The 18840-nt window shown below is 45.7% G+C and overlaps 8 protein-coding genes across 8 annotated transcripts; 5 read left to right on the top strand and 3 right to left on the bottom strand.

The window, feature by feature from the left end:
* Positions 1-743: 743 nt before the first annotated feature.
* ATNIH1004_000310 (CENP-X/MHF2 family protein) lies at positions 744-1459 on the top strand (the record flags this gene model as incomplete). The annotated part of the gene is made up of 2 exons (XM_033565031.1): positions 744-1328; positions 1412-1459. The coding sequence occupies 2 exons, from the start codon at positions 744-746 to the stop codon at positions 1457-1459; spliced, it is 633 nt and encodes a 210-aa protein (XP_033430788.1).
* Positions 1460-1838: 379 nt separating this feature from the next.
* On the bottom strand, positions 1839-3501 carry ATNIH1004_000311 (tRNA-dihydrouridine synthase family protein; the record flags this gene model as incomplete). Its single annotated transcript, XM_033565032.1, has 2 exons — positions 1839-3275; positions 3337-3501. The coding sequence occupies 2 exons, from the start codon at positions 3499-3501 to the stop codon at positions 1839-1841; spliced, it is 1602 nt and encodes a 533-aa protein (XP_033430789.1).
* Positions 3502-5220: 1719 nt separating this feature from the next.
* On the top strand, positions 5221-5920 carry ATNIH1004_000312 (uncharacterized protein; the record flags this gene model as incomplete). Its single annotated transcript, XM_033565033.1, has 2 exons — positions 5221-5475; positions 5792-5920. 2 exons carry the CDS (start codon positions 5221-5223, stop codon positions 5918-5920), a joined length of 384 nt encoding a protein of 127 aa, XP_033430790.1.
* Positions 5921-6757: 837 nt separating this feature from the next.
* Positions 6758-8352, top strand: ATNIH1004_000313 (uncharacterized protein; the record flags this gene model as incomplete). The annotated part of the gene is made up of 4 exons (XM_033565034.1): positions 6758-6782; positions 6837-7415; positions 7536-7666; positions 7729-8352. 4 exons carry the CDS (start codon positions 6758-6760, stop codon positions 8350-8352), a joined length of 1359 nt encoding a protein of 452 aa, XP_033430791.1.
* Positions 8353-8753: 401 nt separating this feature from the next.
* On the top strand, positions 8754-9332 carry RPS25 (40S ribosomal protein eS25; the record flags this gene model as incomplete). The annotated part of the gene is made up of 4 exons (XM_033565035.1): positions 8754-8756; positions 8832-8865; positions 9030-9239; positions 9310-9332. 4 exons carry the CDS (start codon positions 8754-8756, stop codon positions 9330-9332), a joined length of 270 nt encoding a protein of 89 aa, XP_033430792.1.
* A 335-nt stretch (positions 9333-9667) lies between these two features.
* Positions 9668-10510, bottom strand: ATNIH1004_000315 (putative heme/steroid binding domain protein; the record flags this gene model as incomplete). Its single annotated transcript, XM_033565036.1, has 2 exons — positions 9668-10156; positions 10265-10510. 2 exons carry the CDS (start codon positions 10508-10510, stop codon positions 9668-9670), a joined length of 735 nt encoding a protein of 244 aa, XP_033430793.1.
* A 1176-nt stretch (positions 10511-11686) lies between these two features.
* Positions 11687-13126, bottom strand: ATNIH1004_000316 (GTR/RAG family Ras-related GTP-binding protein; the record flags this gene model as incomplete). Its single annotated transcript, XM_033565037.1, has 4 exons — positions 11687-11864; positions 11917-12600; positions 12653-12754; positions 12807-13126. 4 exons carry the CDS (start codon positions 13124-13126, stop codon positions 11687-11689), a joined length of 1284 nt encoding a protein of 427 aa, XP_033430794.1.
* A 3723-nt stretch (positions 13127-16849) lies between these two features.
* On the top strand, positions 16850-18798 carry ATNIH1004_000317 (putative acid phosphatase; the record flags this gene model as incomplete). Its single annotated transcript, XM_033565038.1, has 5 exons — positions 16850-16939; positions 17175-17186; positions 17394-17428; positions 17482-17816; positions 17888-18798. The coding sequence occupies 5 exons, from the start codon at positions 16850-16852 to the stop codon at positions 18796-18798; spliced, it is 1383 nt and encodes a 460-aa protein (XP_033430795.1).
* Positions 18799-18840: the final 42 nt, after the last annotated feature.

Raw genomic sequence — 18840 nt, forward strand, 5'->3', positions numbered from 1 at the left:
ATGTGTCTGCTAAGCACAGAAATGATCAGTTCAAGATGCGCATCCGGCTCCTATTCCTGTGGCTTACCCAAACCAGAATCTTCTGTTAAGCTGGCCCCTTTCTCAAAACTGTAGTTTGTAATTTTATGCCAGCCAGGAGGGCGGTCATCTTCCCCAACTTGACTAATATAATGACATAGTGAAGAACTCCCGTGTTGAAGACTCAAAAAGCCCAGAATATGCCGCTTAGCAATGCATATCCATAAAACGTAATTCTAAACTTTTGCAACTAGAGGCAGTTATCACCTCTGGGCCAAATTTGGAGAGCTGTGCATTCGGATCTAGACAGTTCCCTCAGCGAGAGTTTGGTGCCCTGACATCTCTTTAAAATTGGGCGACTCCCAGGATCACAATAAAATCCCACAGGACTAGAAAGCGACCAAGGCCACTAATTAGCCAGCTAAATCTCTGAACTCTCGACATCAGCCTGATTATGACTGCTTCTATGAAATACTATGGACGGCTTGAGATAGAAATGTTAAGGACATTATTATGTCATTGGAATCAATCGTAAACTATAAATATCCAAATTGATACGATTGAATGGAAACGCTCTACTGTACTTTTAGTACAGAGTATTTGACAGTGGGAGAGGATGAAGATATATTGATCACCTGACTACGCGTCGCGAGCCGTGTCATCCTCGACTGATAACGAATTCATTTCTCTCAAAAACGGCTGTCCCTAAGCGATACTCGCCAACTATGCCACCCGCAAAACGCCAACCTCAAAACCTAAGGCAACAGCCTTTTAAGGTCCCACGTCGACAGACATCTCCTGTCGCTGGCCCTTCGCAACCCGCAGGCGCGGCGGGACTATCAACCAAACCCAAATCTAAACCCACCGCGAAATCGCAACAGAAAAAACCCTCAGCGTCCTCATCTAAGACCTCGCGCCCCTCGAAGATCACTAGCAAGGACAAACGACTCGTCTCAGAAAGCCCAGAAACCGATGATCAGTCAGAATCAGGCTCCGACTCTATCTCTAATTCAAGCAGCCTAAGTCGCGAGCGTTCGATCTCAGAAGAGCCCGATTATATTCTTGCAGAGATTACCCATGCCGAACAACCGGATGATGTGACTACAAGCGATCCTACGATTCCATCGAAACTCCTTACAAGGTTGCTACATAGCCATTTCCAGAACGGGAAAACCAAGATCGCAAAGGATGCGAATGCCGTCGTTGCGAAATACGTGGATGTTTTTGTGAGAGAGGCTTTGGCGAGAGCTGCCTATGAGAGGGTCGAGGCGACTGGTGGCGGGGGGTCTATTGGAGATGGGTTTTTGGAGGTTTGCCCCCCTAATTTTCAATTTCGTTGTGGTGGAGGGGATCTTCGCTTATAGGTCTGGGATACTGATATGTAAATTTATAGGTCGAAGATCTTGAGAAGATGGCTCCACAGCTAGTTTTGGACTTTTAGTTATTCTATCTTACATCAGCCTGGTCGTGAAACATTTGGGGACTGGCTTGGAGTTCTATGGTTGCGGGTTTATGTTTGTTCACTTTGAAGATACCAGTGGGTGCAGATGATGCTTTAATGGGTTGTTATATTATATTCTCCTGGTATTTGCTTAGGAAGATAAGTATTTTTTGGGCGTATGGAGGCAGCTATTATTCTGAAGTTTATGCATGACTAACGTAAGTTCTATGTATGTATGTACTATGGATTATCATGGGTTAGGCAATGTCTAGCAACAAGGTATCTATCTATAAATGCAACACCCCCTGTTAGTATATATGGCGCTATTCTGAAATGTTCTGCTCCCCGCCGTCAAGACAAAAAAATACGCTAGCTGACTTCAGCCGCTAACCAAAGCATCTGGGGTTGCTGTAGCTGAAGTTGGGTCTTGAGGAGTAACACTAGTTTCGGGAGGGGTGTTCTTCTCTGAAGGCGCTTCCGCACAAGATTTTTGTTCCCTTACGCCGTTCTTTTTCTTAGCTGTAAGCGCTCCGAGCTCCATGGCTTCTTCTGGCAAGGGTCGAACATGTGGTTGACAAATCCACCAAGGCCTACCATATTCGGCGATTGTCGCCTTGGACCCTGTCAGCTCTTGACTAGGAGGCCCCTCAAAGCGCTCTGGGAATTGCTCGTATTCTTGAAGACCCTCTTTGATTGCTTTTTCTACAAGTGACAAAACGTGCTCGAATGCTGACATATCACCGGGCTTTGAACGAGCAAGGGCATCTCGAACGTTCGTGTGATTTGCAACCATAGGACGAAGGAGCTGGAAGAGGTGTCCTTGCATCACGACAAGGCTGGGGGAGTTCGGTCTCTTTGTCTTTGTCTTGTCCCGCTTTTGCTTCTTCTTAGGCGGCCCATCCTCCGCTCCATCAGGAGAAGTATCAGAGACTGCTTCTGATGTATCTTCCACTGGATCTGATGGGAGGTAGAGAGGTTTCCTCTCTGGAATAGGTTGCTCAAGGACATATTTGTAAATGACGTCCAGATACCGTCGAAGAACTGCGTCTATCCGATATCCACCTTTGCCATTCCTATCTCGCCAATATTCCCTTGTCTCGCGACCTATTGGAGGAGGTTTACTAAAAATCGAGGGGTCCGACAAGTTTCCTTCCGCGCTCATCACTCCATCCGCACCTGTTGCTTCAAGGCAACGTTCCAAGTCGTCATGGTTCAGGTTGTTTCCATTGGCAAATATCACTGTCTCTGGGGGTAGGTTGTCTCGGATATAACGGATATAGCTCCAATCAGCCAAGCCTGTGTTGTGTCCTTTTTGCTCTCTCCTGCGGCCGTGGAGTGTGATGATACTTGCCCCAGCCGAGAGAATCATCTTTGCATATTCCAAAGTCTTCTCCTTAGTTTCCAGAATTCGAAATTTGGCCGTAACTGGTATTGAAAGATTCGTGTGTAGTCGATTGATTAACTTATAAATAAGATCCCAGTCCTCCTGAAGGAATGCTCCATAATGGCCCTTCTTTGCAATCCCCTGTGGACATCCAAGGTTCAGATCAACGGCATCACAGTATGGTTCCACATGACGTGCAGCCTCCAATAGGTCCTCTGGGTCATTTGCGCAGAATTGGACGAAAAGAGGCCGGTCAAGGTTAGGATTTCCATCTAGGTAAGGAGTGCTATCGGTATCGCGCGTGGGGCGGAAATGCTGAAAACGGACGGTAGTTTGTTCGCGGAACAAGCGTGCATGGTACATGGGAGAGTAAGAAAGCAGTGGTCTTTGGTCGTCGGATGACATGAACGAGCGAGTTAGCATGCGCCATGCCTTTCACTCGGCGATTAGTATATGGGTGTAAAAGCACTTATAAGATATTCACCGTACTTACGAATTCTGAGCGATCTACCATGGGGGCGACAATATATTTCGGACTTCCCAAACTCTCGTAGAATGCCCTCCCTAGTAGCTTCTGCTTAGGTTCTGAATTTGAGACTGATGACACAGATTGCGCCTGTGCATGACTTTGCGAAGCGGGCACATCTGAGACAGCCATTTTCACAAAATTTGAGCGACAGTGTTTGGGTGAGTGCCACCCAAGCAACCGAGCAAGAGAGTGAAGGACCCCAATTTTGCTGATTGAGAAAGACCCAAGGACATTCAAATGCTCGCAGTTTTGCAATAGTGATAAAGTTGCGGGCCACTTTTTTTTGATGGCGATTATCTCGGGAAGGAATTATATTGTCCCGTCCTTTTTTTCCGATGAATATCGGTTACGTATGAAACAAGAAGCAAATGCGAACGAAGGAGAAAAATATGATAGTAATTGTCAAAACAAGATATCTAATACACTCCAATAGTAAGAGCCAACCTACTTACTATCTTTTAGACAGTTGGGTAGAGAGTATTTCAATATATCTCTGGTTGGCAATGTAAATAAGAAGCACTTCGATATCAAGCTATCTACAGGAGTTTCTTTTGACGCCTACCCAGAGGAGATTAGATCTGTACCAGGTCCAACCATTGCATATATAGTAAAAATCAAGCCAGTGTACAAAGGACCCTATGAAGATCAACCAGAACAATTATAAAGATAAGAGTACTGCAATATCAAAGCAAACATAAAAGAATGGCATCAACCTATATCCTACATATATTTCCATGCAATATTGAAGCTTGCACAGCAGATAATTCTGAAGATTGAAGACCATGTTTTTTTGAGACATATACAGATAAGCAGAGAAGAGAAGACAGAATACTAAAGACCCTGCTTCACAAGCTACAAACATCCTAGTATAATCAGTATAATATTATAGGTGATGGTGCAACACAGGACTGTGAAGATAAGGAAGCTTCACCACGTGTTAAGCACGTCTGATATTTTATATTAATCATAATAATGCAGATGATGGACCAGTTTCTAAGCGATTTAAGGAAGTGGCTCCTGGTAATCCGGGCTCTGGTTTTTTGGAAGGGTTTCATAACTGCAATAAGCACCATTCTTGGTACTCTTATTCAGGTATGGATAAGACTGCTCGGACTCTATCGTCGCAGCCATTGCTATTTCTCACCCTTGGATCCGTCCTGCAGACCGCAATAGTTAGTTATGCCCTGTTCATGATTACTTAACTAATTGGTGGTATTGGTATCAGTATGATTTAATGGTTGTCCCTCTTTATAGTTTATATCTTAGAGATTGCTATGTATTTTTTTCCATCCAACACTTAACGCTATAAGCTAACTTCTACTAGGTCCCCCATAGTGTCATGGCACCCTCCTTGCCTTGTAAGAATTTTGCATGATCCTTGGGGCAAAGCTATGCCACAGTAGCCCCTAAACTTATTGCAAGTATCCGCAAAATGATTCTGATATTAAATTTCTGCCAGAAGTATTCTTTAGAGCTCGTTTTTACCTATTTGCTATCTTTAATCTTTCCGACTTAAAACTTTACGCCATTTTGACTAGAAGGTTCATATCCAAATGCGAGCTTTATATCATGTTATGAGGTAATTATATCAACCATCATAAGTCAACCTTTACTAATGCCTTAATCATGACCAGTATATAAGAGAATAATAGTAAGAGGAAGAGTGGTTAATAAACCTTGGATAAAAATTTTTCTTTGCTCTCTTTCTCTCTCCTCTCTTTATCTCTTCCTCCCTCTCTATTCCTCACCGATTCCCCTCTTTACGATCCCAGAACCTTTCTCTCTCTCCATGGAGATCGCGATTCTTGGTGAGCCCAAGTTTCGCCACCTATCGTGAGACTCATCGAGATGCATCATGGCCAATTGAAGTCCCTCAACAGCAAGATGAGTGTGATGAATTCAATGCCACTTATACTTGGTCGAGTGCTTGTGTTCTCAGGTTTGGGCATCAAGGATAACCATATATCTGACTGGGCCTTTCTCGAGAATTATGATTCCGTGCTCAAAAACGATCCTAGCCAGCTTCTTAATGTGATGCCGCAGGTTCCCAAATCAAAGCAGCCAGCAGAGTACCGGAATGGGCAGTTTTCCCATTTCCTGAAGGTGCACTATTAGACGAATTCGGTGCTCTCGTACCTGGAAAATGGTATTGCAAAGTCTCACAGCGGGCATTTGCAAAGGACTTTCTGTGCATGTTCGATGGAGTGATTCGGAAAGGATCTGTTAGGACCAAGGACAGGTCATTCGGGTGACCGAGAGGGTCACCGAAGAGACGATCATCTGCGAAGAGGGCCGCGGCCTAGATACAGAGAGAGTCCAGGGTGTTTTTTTCCACAGCTGGCGACTCGGGCTCATTCTTGATCAATGCCGAAGGACTGACCTGTGGTTTGTTGCACCAAAGGGCTAACGGATCTCCCAGGGCAGTGTCTGCAGGTTGGCAGCGACGATGCTGGATATTTGTCGTTGGATCGAAGACAAGACTGCGCCAGTGGACGACAGTGGTAATCGTACGGGTCCCGGCGCGGTTCTAGATCTACCTTCCCCATGAATGTTGGTGTTTCTTCTCTTTCCTTTTACATTCCTTTTTCTTTTTCTTTTTTTTATTTCATTCTCCATGTCCTAATATTTGCGTTCTGTAACTGCAGCCCTTGCTCCTTTACTATCCACTAGGAAACGGCTCATTTTGACCGCTTTCAAAGCTGAAGGCCTTTTTATAATTGCAGCCTTACCTCTTTGCCACAGTTCTAGGGTGAATATTTCCGTTCGACTCCACCCAGCGTGAAAATATATAATTGCTTCAACATTATTTAAACCACCAAATACATCAAAACACATAGAAAATGGAAAGATATGTACATGTGGAGTTAGAACAAAAGAATCGAAGAAAAAAAGGTTTTAGTTTTAAAAAGCTGCTTAAAAATAGCTTTCTTTTCTGTATTGATACTGAAATAGATGCTGTGGTCTGAAAGACATTACAGGGCTATAAAAGGTAAGTGTCAAGGGGCTACATCCAAGATCCCCACTCAGGCACGGAACATAGTTGTTCCAGAGCCGGGGTTCAACATGACTCCTGAAGGTAGACTAGCGTACAACAACCCATCACCTCAATAAGGCACATGTCACATGACTCTTAATACCATTAATAAGCAAGAACGATCCACGCCTTGGCAAAAACGAGGCCTCCGCAACAACAGCTGCTATTTGCAGTGAAAGGGTCATCTCAATGGGTTGTCTTAATTGTGGAGGCTGTTTGGGAATGATCTCTTACAACCCAAAAATATATGATATCATAGAATATGCATGAATCTAAATCCTCATGACTCCAAGCATCACTATCTTCCCGACAATAGTCACTGAAGCCTGCTACATACGACGATAAGCAACAATGGATTCCGCCAGTGGAGTTGGAGGTAAATTTACACATGCCTGAATCCCATCCAACATGATGCTAATTAAGCATATAGTATCTTCGTCGATATATCTATCTGAGTATGGCGAACTGGTTTCTCAGCTGAATGCAAAAGAGCTTATTTTCCATCTCAATCCGACTTCGTCTGGGTTCAAAGATGTACAAATCGTCAAGATCAAAGAAAATCCGTCCAAATTCTTGAAATTCTCACGGGCGTACCACGACCCATCTACGGATGCGCATATTCATGAAAGCCAAGACCTTTCAAGGCGGCGTGTGCTATATGCTAGCGATACACGTATCCTTGTTTGGCAACTAGATCCAATGCAGTTACATGCGGAGATCGACAGCATTGAAGCAGGAGCTACAAATATCGACTTCGGCGGTGATGAAAATGAGGTCATAGTCTTTCATGCTTGGAATACGAAAGTTTCTGTACATGGCCTGGATACGGGCCGCAGCCAGGTTATCAAGTCCCCTAAATTCTCACATTACAATGGCTTCGGATACCGTCCGAAGACAAGGCAATTTGCGATATTATTGAAACCAGATGCAACTGACTTATTAACAATCCATGATTTCCGTTCCTACGAGCTGATAGGCCGAGCAAGTTTGCCAACAGTAGACGCTCAAGGTATGAAATGGAGCCCAGATGGTCGATGGATAGCTGTCTGGGACGCTGCGAGTGCTGGAACAAGGGTGTTCATATATACTGCCGATGGTCAATTTTTTAGAACATACACTGGCCCACCAGGAGGTGATAGTTCTTTCGACCTTGGTGTGAAAAGTATAGAATGGAGCCCTGTTGCTAATCGCAGCGGGGCGTCGGAATTTCTGGCCATCGGCAAGGTTGATGGGACTGTCGATCTTCTTACAAGCAAAACAGTATGAATTATTCCCTTATTGTTTGACTACCTCGTTTACCATATGCTGAATTACGAGTGCAGTTTTCATGCTCGACCACATTATCACATATCTTCCAACCTGGTAATCATTCACCCAGTATTTGGCGTGAGCGCTATGCAACTGCAGATGGTACCCTTGAGTACGGCGAATCATCGGGCTCTTCTGCATTCAGTGTGTTAGCTGAAACATCTGGCCCCCCTCGGGGGGTATCTATCTTGACATATAGTTCTGCAGGGGATCTCCTGTGTACTGTAGACCAAACGCGGCCCAATATTCTTTGGATATGGGCCCTGGAATCTTCTACGGTCCTTGTATCAGCACTTGTTCATGAGCATGCAGTGAGACAGGCAGTATGGCATCCCTCAAAACCAGAATTGCTCATCACCACCACGAACAGTGCGACTGCTTCTGTTAGACATTGGTCACTGGACAGACAACCATCGATAATTCGTATTCCGGCCTCGCGGAGCGATGCTGGGCGGTATGACGTGAGATGGTTGTCCTCAAGCCAGAAGGGCGTATCGATATTCTGGTTCGGGTCAGCAGATGACTACATGCTTGGCTATATAGAAGAGGAGAATGGTATTTCGCAGTTCAAGGTTCTTAACACTGTTAGCAGCAACTTGAAGGGACATTCTGGGAGCTATGGAGCAGTCACGAGCTGATGATATTGGGATAACTTAATTACGAGCGAACTGTAATATGCTTTAAGCCGAATGATAGCAGTTATCTGAGCGAAACCCTGACATGTGTGTTGGAAGAATACATTTATACCATCCAAAGAAGACCCAAGGAAGTAAACATCACGAATGATGATCCTCTTCAAGCATCTTGTACCATAAATGCCTGAGGCAGAGCCTACTGTAGTTCCCGTTGACCAATGACGCGGCATGATCCGCAAATGCTAACCGAGCAACTGCCATAAAAAAAGGAACCAGGGCTTAGGGTTCGAAAGCACGTGACTCTACCCTCCCCACTCGAATTTCGCACTTGGCCTCGCAACATTCTAGCCGTTGTTCTGTCGCGACAGCTCTCATCCGTCGAACAACCACATCAGACAGTCAAGATGGTGAGTGATGAATATTATAAACAGACATACCAACGTCAGGCATGGTCGAAGAATACTAATACTTAGAAAAAATAGGCTCCCGCACGCAAGAAGTGGTCCAAGGGCAAGGGTATGCAAATCACCACCATTACTCCCATCGTCCTCTCGGTCAACGATCCTCTCCCCATTAAAGAACATGAAATTTCTCTGTCGCAAAGGGAAAGGGCATTTAGATGAACATGAATCTGGATTTTCGAAGGACCTGTGACTGATGTTTCTTTTTACCCCGTCTAGTCAAGGACAAGGCCCAGCACGCCGTCGTCCTCGAGAAGCAGACTATCGAGAGACTCAACAAGGATGTCCAGTCCTACCGTCTCATCACCGTCGCTACCCTCGTCGATCGTCTGAAGATCAACGGCAGCTTGGCCCGTAAGGCTCTTGCTGACCTTGAGGAGAAGGGTCAGATCAAGAAGGTTGTCGGCCACTCCAAGATGAACATCTACAGTATGTTGCCCTTCCAAAGGACTAGAATCCAACGAGGCTGTAACAGTGGTTCTAACCGGTTGGTCTGTAGCCCGTGCCGTCACCGCCGAGTAAACATTTCCTCTTCAGTTTTTTCTCGCGGTCCTTTTCCTTTGCTACGAATGATATCTCTCAAAATTCGGAAGTTTGGCTGGGCGAATGATGTATAGTGATTCGAATCAATCAATTTCGGAGTGAACGAATAAATCGCGCTACAGAACGTGTCGAGTAAATTGATTAAAACTAACCTAGAATCTGGTCCATATGTTTCAGAGCAAGTAGGATGATATTCTTTGTATGGTGCCACGCCACTGGGACTCTTTTACGTAGATAATGTCCATGTACAAGTAGCTCTCACCAAAGGTGTTGCCGTATGTACTCTTATAATAAGCTCAGTTGCCCCGTTTACCTTACTTCATATCCTTCCTCTTAGGCCGCTGCTTTCTCGCGGGTTCACAAAGCTCCCTCTTTTCCTTCGGCAGAGATTCCAATCCCACCACTTTCCCGACCTCAAAATACTTCTTATGATTACGGAAGAAATTCTCCCAATGCTGAACGTGCTTCTGCACCTTTGTCCTCGCGAGCCTCACGTCCTGCTCCCGTCGGGTCTTCTTCTCGCCACTACTCAATGTCTTATCTTCCTCCGGATCATCGACAGGCATGAACATCTCCTCGACTCCCGTCATATCCGACGTTAAATCCTCCTGGAAGCAGCCCGTGACAAACGCACGCGTTGCGTCCCTTCCTGTGAAGAAATTGTAGCTGCCGCCGGGGCCATAGACCAATGGGTTGGCAGAGACATCGAATATGGAACCATTAACAGCGAGATAGATGGGAAGGGAAGGGTCCGAGCCGTCGTAGGGGGTGAGTTGTTCCGGTGTTAGAAGTAGAGGTCCTTGCTAGTAATCCGACCGTTGTCAGTGGGATAGCCAAACTAATCCAGCGGCGGGAGTCCCATTCTTAAAAACAAGGGGAAACGATCCAGTCTTTGTTGGATTGGTACTTACTAGGTATCGCATTAATACCGGCCACCTGGTAAACCAAGGCCGATAACCCCATAGCAGTGACTCCGATGAGGTTATATAATACGAAAGCCCGCAGGATGCTGCCGCCAGTGTGACCAACAAGCGGATGATATCGAGGATACCAATACCATTTGACTTCGTGTCTACACCGCGTCGCCGCGGAGTTGGAGTGTTGTTCTTCGCCTTTGTTTGGTCAGATTTGGTCAGTCTTTGGCGTAGGTCTGACATGGTGTCTGGGATGTGATGAGGTTTAGTGGCGGCGAGACTGATTGATTAATATTGAGGTTCTTTGTAGACGATAGCCATTACCTTTTTTTTACCGCGCGCTTTCTGCTCCGACGTATAGAGTGATCTATCATGGAGTAGTGTTATATTTACTGAACGATTGATTATATCATTTTATTCAGGACGGTCGGTCGGTCTTATTATTAATGCGGAGTTTATGGTAGGATCGTACCTCCCGCAATCTTTTGTTTAAACCTGCAAACTGGGATGCATATACCACATTGTACTCTGTACCACCACTTTTATATAGTTTATCTAGTATATATTACTCCCAGTCAAACAGACAGAACTAATAGATACTGAAATAGAAAATACGAGTATGGGTATCATCCGGTAAATCTGCATTATACCTTAGATAGCAATCACAACTCGATATGAATTTCTGACTACTTAAGCAACCAGTTTGCAACAGCTCTAACAAGAAAAAACAACGTAAAGCTGTTCCAGACATGATCGCTAAACAATCTCTCAGACATCCAAGGAAGTATTTGTCCAAAGAGCATGTCTAGAAAATTCTTGTCGACGGCTAGCCTGGAAGCTACGGATGTGGAAAATGATGTTCATCATTAAGATTGTAGGATGAGGTGCGTGGATTTCATTTTTACTTAGAAGTGGTGACACGGAGCTTGCTGCTTACCATTTCACTGGAAGATCGCGTAAAGAAATAATATTGGCAACAAAATCCTGTCTCCTTTCACATAGTTGCAGCTATATCAATACTATTGGTGCAAGCTGCAAGAAAAGAAGAAGAGAAAAGTCAATGTGATGATCTTAAGGGGTAGGGTGCAAAATGGGCCCTCTATTGTTGCCTTATGTTAATGGCTGTCTGTTAAGTACAAATGGCATTTTCACATGGTCAATGAAAAGCAGAAATAGAAATAGGGATTTGATTAATGCTTTTGAGTATGTCGTGCTTAAATAGGCTCGCATTATCGAAACAAAAATACTCAATCCTAAAAGTATTAAGGAAGATTTGGGCTTGCCAGGGTCAACAGATTTCCACGACTCTAGAGTCAGGATAATAACCTGCAACTCGAGGTGCGTATGGCCCAGACAAATCGTCTACTAGCACATTACTAAATAACGGGACTCGACAAATATCGCAACGTGAACAGGAAATCAGCGGTTTGGCTCCTGTTCATCGCGCGCGGAGTTCTGCTCCTGCTCCTGCTCCTGCTCCCAGCTGCGTGAGAAAACATCATTGAGAGCTTCCTGAAAGGTACGGCAGTTCATATCGATCAAGCCCTTCTTCTCTTTGGCTTCGGGGTTTCTGATGACAGAAACAAGGCAAAGGTATCTAGTACAGGTTAGCATATCTCCTGTAGAAATGGGATTTAGTGAGAACATACTTGTTCATTTCAATCAAGTGGATCATAGTTTCATCATGCAAGACAACATGACTCTCCGCCTCTCGGGTCTGGTCCCCCTTTGATTTGCGGTCTGGATGGTCCCACGAATACAGTTCTGATATATCCACAATGACGTCGATATAATCAGAGCACATCTCATAGCACGACATATCAACTGGACGAGTGTCAGAGGCAATATATATCTTGCTCAGAACATCAAATAGATAAGTCTTCTCGAATCCACAGTTGTTGGCCAGTGTGTTGATCAGATTTTCGAGAGTGGAGAGGTTGGGAATTAGTTTTTGAATCACTTTACTGAAGGCCTCAAAAACGGAGTAGTCGTAGATAGAAGTAAGGTAGTAATGAACAGGGGCATTCTCATATCCAGCATCACTTAATTCGTCAGAAATGAGCTGCACGATGTCCTGAAAAGTGTCGGTGCGGTACTCGTCAGAGAGTCCATCAACTTTATGAATAAAAACTTCAATATTAATGTTCGGATAACACTGCTGGACTGTCAGGATAGTACGGTTAAGTCGTGCGACAGAGTCCAAGTAGTCATCCTGGGCGTCAATGACCCAAACGAGTGCACCAAGACTTCCAAAGATATCTTCTAGATCGAAGGACGGTTCGAAATACTCTAACTGGCCTGGGAAATCCCAGACCTGGAAGTCCATGAAAGAACTAGAAACAGTCGTTATACAGAGGCCTAAGAACAGAACGTAGCCGTACTTACTGGATGGAGTCCTTCTGGATACGAGTGGTTGATTCCAAGAAGAGTGTCTCATTGGGAGGCATCTTGTGAAATACAACACTGGCGATGGAAGACTTGCCACTCCTACATCTTGTCAGCTTCTTCCTATTTGCAGGCAAATTATGATGAGCTTTACCGACGAAGTCCCATCAAAAGAAGACGGGGCTTAGTGTCCTGAGGCTTGTTGGGAGCAACATGACCCGCCCTCGCCTGCGCAGGCGGTCCGGATGACTGATTTGCAACCTGTAAGATATCCTCAAGCCTTAGCTCAGCTCTTGTTTTCCAGATTGCAGGTCTTCCGTGTAGAATAGCAGTGCTTGAGAAGGAGTGTCTCTCGGGGCCGGGGTCGATCCAGCGACGCAGGCGGGGTGACAGTATGGACATCTTGAAGAAAGGGTCCAGGTGCTGGAGAAAGATACAGAGGGAATGAGGAATGGAGGCTTTAAGAAAGATCATTTTGGGGGCAGGGTTCTTTGCAGGGCTTTGCATCATTTCTGTCTGCCATGAAGGTTGTAGAACGTTCCGAATGGCTCCAGACTAACAGTGGAATTAAGGCAGAATGGACATTTCCACCAAGCAAAATTTGCACCAGAAGACTGCAATAAACAGATCCGTTGAGCAACATTAAAGCAAACACCACACCCTTTCAAGCTGCCATTTAAGAAGAATCACAGCATTCATTAAGCATCCAGCCGTGCCATAACTGCAGATAGGCACCAGTATCCACGAAAGACTTAATCTCACAGCTTTGGTCCGAAAGCTTATCCAAACAGATTGCTCTCGTCTTGATTGAAGGGAAAGCATAGCAGAAGTGGCAGAATTAACTTGTTGGCCAACAATAGATGGGGGTATTCAGTACTGTGAAAACACCGACAAGTGACATAATCCAAGATCATTGGAAGGATAAAAAAAAAAAAATAATTTCTCTTACCTCCATGGGGTCAAGGCTGTACGAAAAGCCAGGTAAATATTCAAACAAGGGACTAGGTACTGTGAGCACAGCAGAACGGTTTCGACACCTCTATAAAGTAATAAGCAAACTACTCTGCGTAGCAACAATAAGCCACACAAGATAAAATACATACCAATAACACTTATCCTATGTGAACTGTGAGGAAGGTGTCCAAACTGGAAAAGACAAGGTTCAAGGTGTAACCAGGGCGTTGACAAAGTGAGGAATCACAACGCGGAGAAGTGAAATAGCTAAAATCACAGATCATTCACTTTGGCGCAAGTACTGTGCAACCCAGGATCCAGAGACTTGTTCACACAGAGGAAATATCTATATCCATAAAGGATTTCTTAAGTGTGGCCTTTGGTACCGAGCCTGAACCTGAAGCAGGAATTAGAGGACTGCAGCTCAGCAAACCCAGAACATCATTGTTGAAATACAATGATATAGCCAGAAATACTTGAAGTCACAGCAGAAGAGACAACTCCCCAGGTTTATATCATACACATGAGGTTGTTGTATACTACCCCGGAAGGATGTGGGGGATGACCTTTGTTAGGCAGAGGAAACGAAATGGGAACAACAGCTGCAGGTATGATATTACACTCGCTTGGTGGGTTTCTGGCGCTGCTGGCTGGCAATGAGGAGCTGAGCCAGAATACTACCAATAAAGCTTCAGATATCCCAACAAGATATGATTGATGGATGGGAGTGGAAAGATGCAGTGTGTTCGGGCGATCAGTCAGACCCGAGTTGGCTTGGCGGCGTGTGGGGGAGCATTTCCGCCTTTGTGCGCTTCCTTTTTCGGAAACGTGCTGCATTAGACCATCTTATTCAACACACCACAGCCTTCGACTGGCTCCCCCAAAAACGGATGTTGTCAGTTGGCGTCAAGGGTGTATACATCTGCGTCCTTTCTCGTCATTTCTTGGTACATCTCTATCTCTAGTGTGCAGGTCCTTGAATTCCAGGAAACCAATGCTCTGGATAGTTTTGGTCCCAATTCTTTCTCTAGGAAGGTAGGAGGGGAGAATTTCGAACCCCTTGGCCCAGAAACAGAAACAATATTTATATCTGTCCTCAAAGCACGCCAGTCTTGCATGCAACGTATTGATGGATATTTAAATTCCATAAAACCCCGTACGACTAACTTGACGCTACGATTTCACCACATCTGGATCACCTTAAATAGCAAATTAGATTATTGATTAAATGTTTGAGCTTGTTTGTTAGTCTAATACCACTTCCAGCTTTGGTAGCCACTTATTCTTTGGGTACATAAACTTTAAGCTGTTCCTCTTGGGAAGGTTGTGCTTCTCACCGACATTTCAGGCCTCGACAATCTATTTGTGATTCTAACAAAGACAGAGACCTCAGGATTGGACTACTCACTAGCATATAAAGAACAATCTTATTATCTGGCGAAACACATCAGACACCCAACAGTACGAGGTCGTACGACTCCATGATGCTGTCAATGAGCGGCATCTTCAGATATACCCATTGATAAGCATCCAAGCATGATGTCGTTGAGGCCATGAAACTGGCAGTTCAACTTAAATGCAAGGTTGCAGTACGCGGGTGAGGTCATTCTATCCCAGTGTAGAGCTTGCAGGAGAACTCAATCCAAGTGGACTTCAGCTATTGAAAGGAAATAGAGGTTGTTGCAGAGAAAAGAATTGCGAAGGCGACCACTGGCATCACAGACAGGAGCTCGTTGATCATCTCAGCACTTATAGACCAATGTTCCCCGGGGGACTCTGTTCTAGTGTTGATTGGGAGGCTTCTTGCTCCAGGGTGGGATGGGGTGGAACTGCCGTGCATGCTGTCCCACTGATTCTCTCAGCATATAAAACTGACAAGCGCCATTGCATTTCTAGAACTGTGGATGCTGTCACAGCGGAAGGCGGGTTGATCCACTGCAATGCAAATGAAGAATGTAGATCTCTATTGGGCCTCTCGAGGTGCTGGACCGGCCGAGTACTCATCTGTCAGAAGTATACCCTGCGCATTCCTTACTGGAAGAAACAGCATTTCCGGGTCTGGTTGCAAAATTCCACATGCGCTTGATCTAATATCCAGGGGAGACTCGGTCGTCAATTTACGTGTACCCCAGAAGCCTATACCGCTAGGCATCAACTGGGCTCTGGATATTGCGGAAACACTAGACACAGACACAGAAATTACTGCACTCAGTCGCTTCCAGGATGGTGAAATGGACTTCGCTATTAATTTTACCTGTATGAAGGACGCCGAGGAGGATGCTGCAGCAGCTCTCTAGCCAATCCAAGACGCTAGACCCCAAGGAACATTAGAGGAATTTTTTTTGCACTAAAGCGAGCGTGGATAACTTCTATAAAGGCCTGGGCGGGGTATTTCCCAAGGGCCATCGGTACTGTACGGAAAATGCATTCCCGAAGAATAATGCAGACGTATCCAGTCTCCTAGAGGCGTGCTTCACACTTCCTCACCCCAAAACCACCCTCTTCTGGACTTCCATGCGACCTTGGAGTAGATAAGACCTGCCTGATATGGCACTCAGCATGCATTCCGATCATTATTTCGCTATCTACGCCACATGGGAGAAGGGAAGTGACGATTAACAGTGTAAAGGGTGGCTGCAACGATCACAGAAGGTTTCAGGTGCAATTCTGTCGGAGGATATTCAGGTGAATCAGATTTCTCGCTGCGTTTCGCATGATACTGGACTGATAAGAATGCTCGACAACTCATGAATATTCGTGATAAATGGGATCCGGAGGGCTGGGTAGAGGGAGGGTTCCCTCGGAGGGTTGAAAAGAATGCATAGTTAACAAGGATATTGGATGGTGTAAGAGAGGCAGGTGCCTTGGTGTGCTCGACCACATGTACATATTAGCGCCAATTCAAAAAAGACAGGAATCTTTCAAAGACAAACATAATCCTGTACAGTAAGCCCACGGCCAGCTTCCGCGGGAGTTATTATGTAAGGGGCTGACATCTCGCCGCAATTCTTGATGATTCGGGGGATTCCATCCTCCTCCATGATCACGTGGCCGGCCCATGGGGAATGCGTTGAGCCAGGTGACATAGTCCACCCTATCTGATTGGCTGCGTACGGCTACACCGCCTTCTGGCGTCATCACCAAACGCTGGACTGGAGGCAATGGGGATCCAGTTGCATTCCCTCCTTTTCGAAAGAGAAAGGCTCACTGTTTCTCGTTTTCGGTGCAGACACCATTCTCCAGATGACGACGCTTATTCCGCGTGACCCGTACTCCAAGGAGGAGCTTGAGAAGCTCTATCCTCGGGACTTGAAGTTGCAATTGGTCCAGGTGGTATGTCTTCCATTGTCTATTGCTTTAGCAGTCTAATTGGGCAAAAGCTAATCAATTTCACACAGTTTCTCCGCCATGGTTAGACCTTTCTACCTCCGTCTACTTTACTTCGTTATTAATTAGACGATTAATTCCCAGGTGAACGCACTCCTGTATCTTCGCGTTTCCAAAATGTACCTCAGAACACGCTCGCCCAGGCTTGATTGATTGAAGCATGCTAATAACGTGAAGGCAGGCCTTGTCCCATGTAAATTATCCCTTAGTCTTGCCAATTTTCCCACGAATGTACTTCTCTAACCTGTGCTTCCTCGCCACAAAGATTGGCCGTATTGCGGTGCAGCCCGCCGGATGATCCAAATGGCCGCCAGTAATCAAGACCTTTCCTCATGGAACGGTTTCCAATGGCGCAGAAAAATGGAAGCTTTTGGAGACAACGATGCATCCGTTGTTGCAGTGGGAGCTACCGGAGACACAGAGGGCATCTGGCAAGTTTGAGCTGGCGCAACATAAGAATGGGACATGGACGTTGCTGACCGATGCAGTCAACATGGCGAATTGACAGATAAAGGTCGAGAAACAACCTTTGAGCTCGGCCAGCGCCTGAGACATCTATATGTTGATCAACTCGGATTCATGCCCAGAGTAAAGTCCGACACAGAGGACATGTATCTCCGCACTACGCCAATTCCCCGCGCCCTCGAGTCTCTCCAACAAGCTTTCTGGGGCATGTACCCTGCTAGTGCGCGCACACAGGATTTCCCTCCCCCAGTGATTGTTGCTCGCTCTGTATCGGATGAGACACTTTTCCCAAATGAGGGAAATTGTCGTCGCTTCAGGCAACTATCCAAGCTTTTCGCAGATAGGGCTGCACTCCGATGTACGTTGTTCCTTTCGTGCAATATGAAAATGAACGTATCAGATACTTACCATTTTGTTTTAACGCTCCAGGGAACGATACCGACGAAATGAACTACATTAATAGCCTACTGTCTAAATGGATGCCGGAAAACTCTCCGAAGGTTGCCGTTGATTCTCGTCCACGTCTTTCTGGAATTGCAGACACAATAAACGCGACTCTTGCTCATGGACCAGCGACGAAACTCCCATCTGAATTCTACGACAACAAAATCAGACAACATCTAAACAAGATCGCCGTTGACGAATGGTTCTCCGGGTACAGTGAAAGCACTGAGTACAGGAAGCTCGGTATCGGAAGCCTAATGGGCGATGTGGTCGATCGTATGGTCAGCACAGCTGTAGAGGGTGGCTGGCGCAGCGAAACCTCAGCATCCGGGTCCTCCACCGAACAAGGAAAGGCGATTAAGTTTGCCCTTAGCGGATGCCATGACACAACCTTGGCCGCGATCCTAAATAGCACTGGATCGTTTGATGGAAACTGGCCTCCATTCACCTCATCCATTGCCATTGAGCTCTTCTCCAAGGCTAGCCGAAACAGCGACGCAGGAGTGATACTGGAAGAGTTCGCCAGTCCACCCATTGCCACGAAAAAGTCCGGATTCTTCTCATTCCTAACTGGTTCTTCATCTTCGGGTGACATACCGCCCCCTCAATCTGAAACTGCTCGTACTCCCTTGACATCGCTCCCCGAATCCACTCGGCAGACGCTGAAGCAGTACTACGTCCGTATTCGTTATAATGACAGTCCAGTTCGTATCCCTGGCTGTGCTGCTAAGCTCCAGAATCATCTCCGTGGTGACGACACGTTCTGCACATTGGATGCATTTAAGGAGATTGTCGACAAATTTACCCCTAAAAACTGGAAGGGTGAATGTGTACAGAACCTCGATGAGGGACTTTATGGTAAGAATGATAAGGAGAAGGCACCCGCTGGCTTTTAAGGAAGATATAAATGCCAAACCTATAGTGTAATCTCTCTATTT

The sequence above is a fragment of the Aspergillus tanneri genome (genome assembly GCF_003426965.1).
Source record: "Aspergillus tanneri strain NIH1004 chromosome Unknown AapTan_2_pilon_pilon_pilon, whole genome shotgun sequence".
NCBI classification, from domain to species: Eukaryota; Fungi; Ascomycota; class Eurotiomycetes; order Eurotiales; family Aspergillaceae; genus Aspergillus; species Aspergillus tanneri.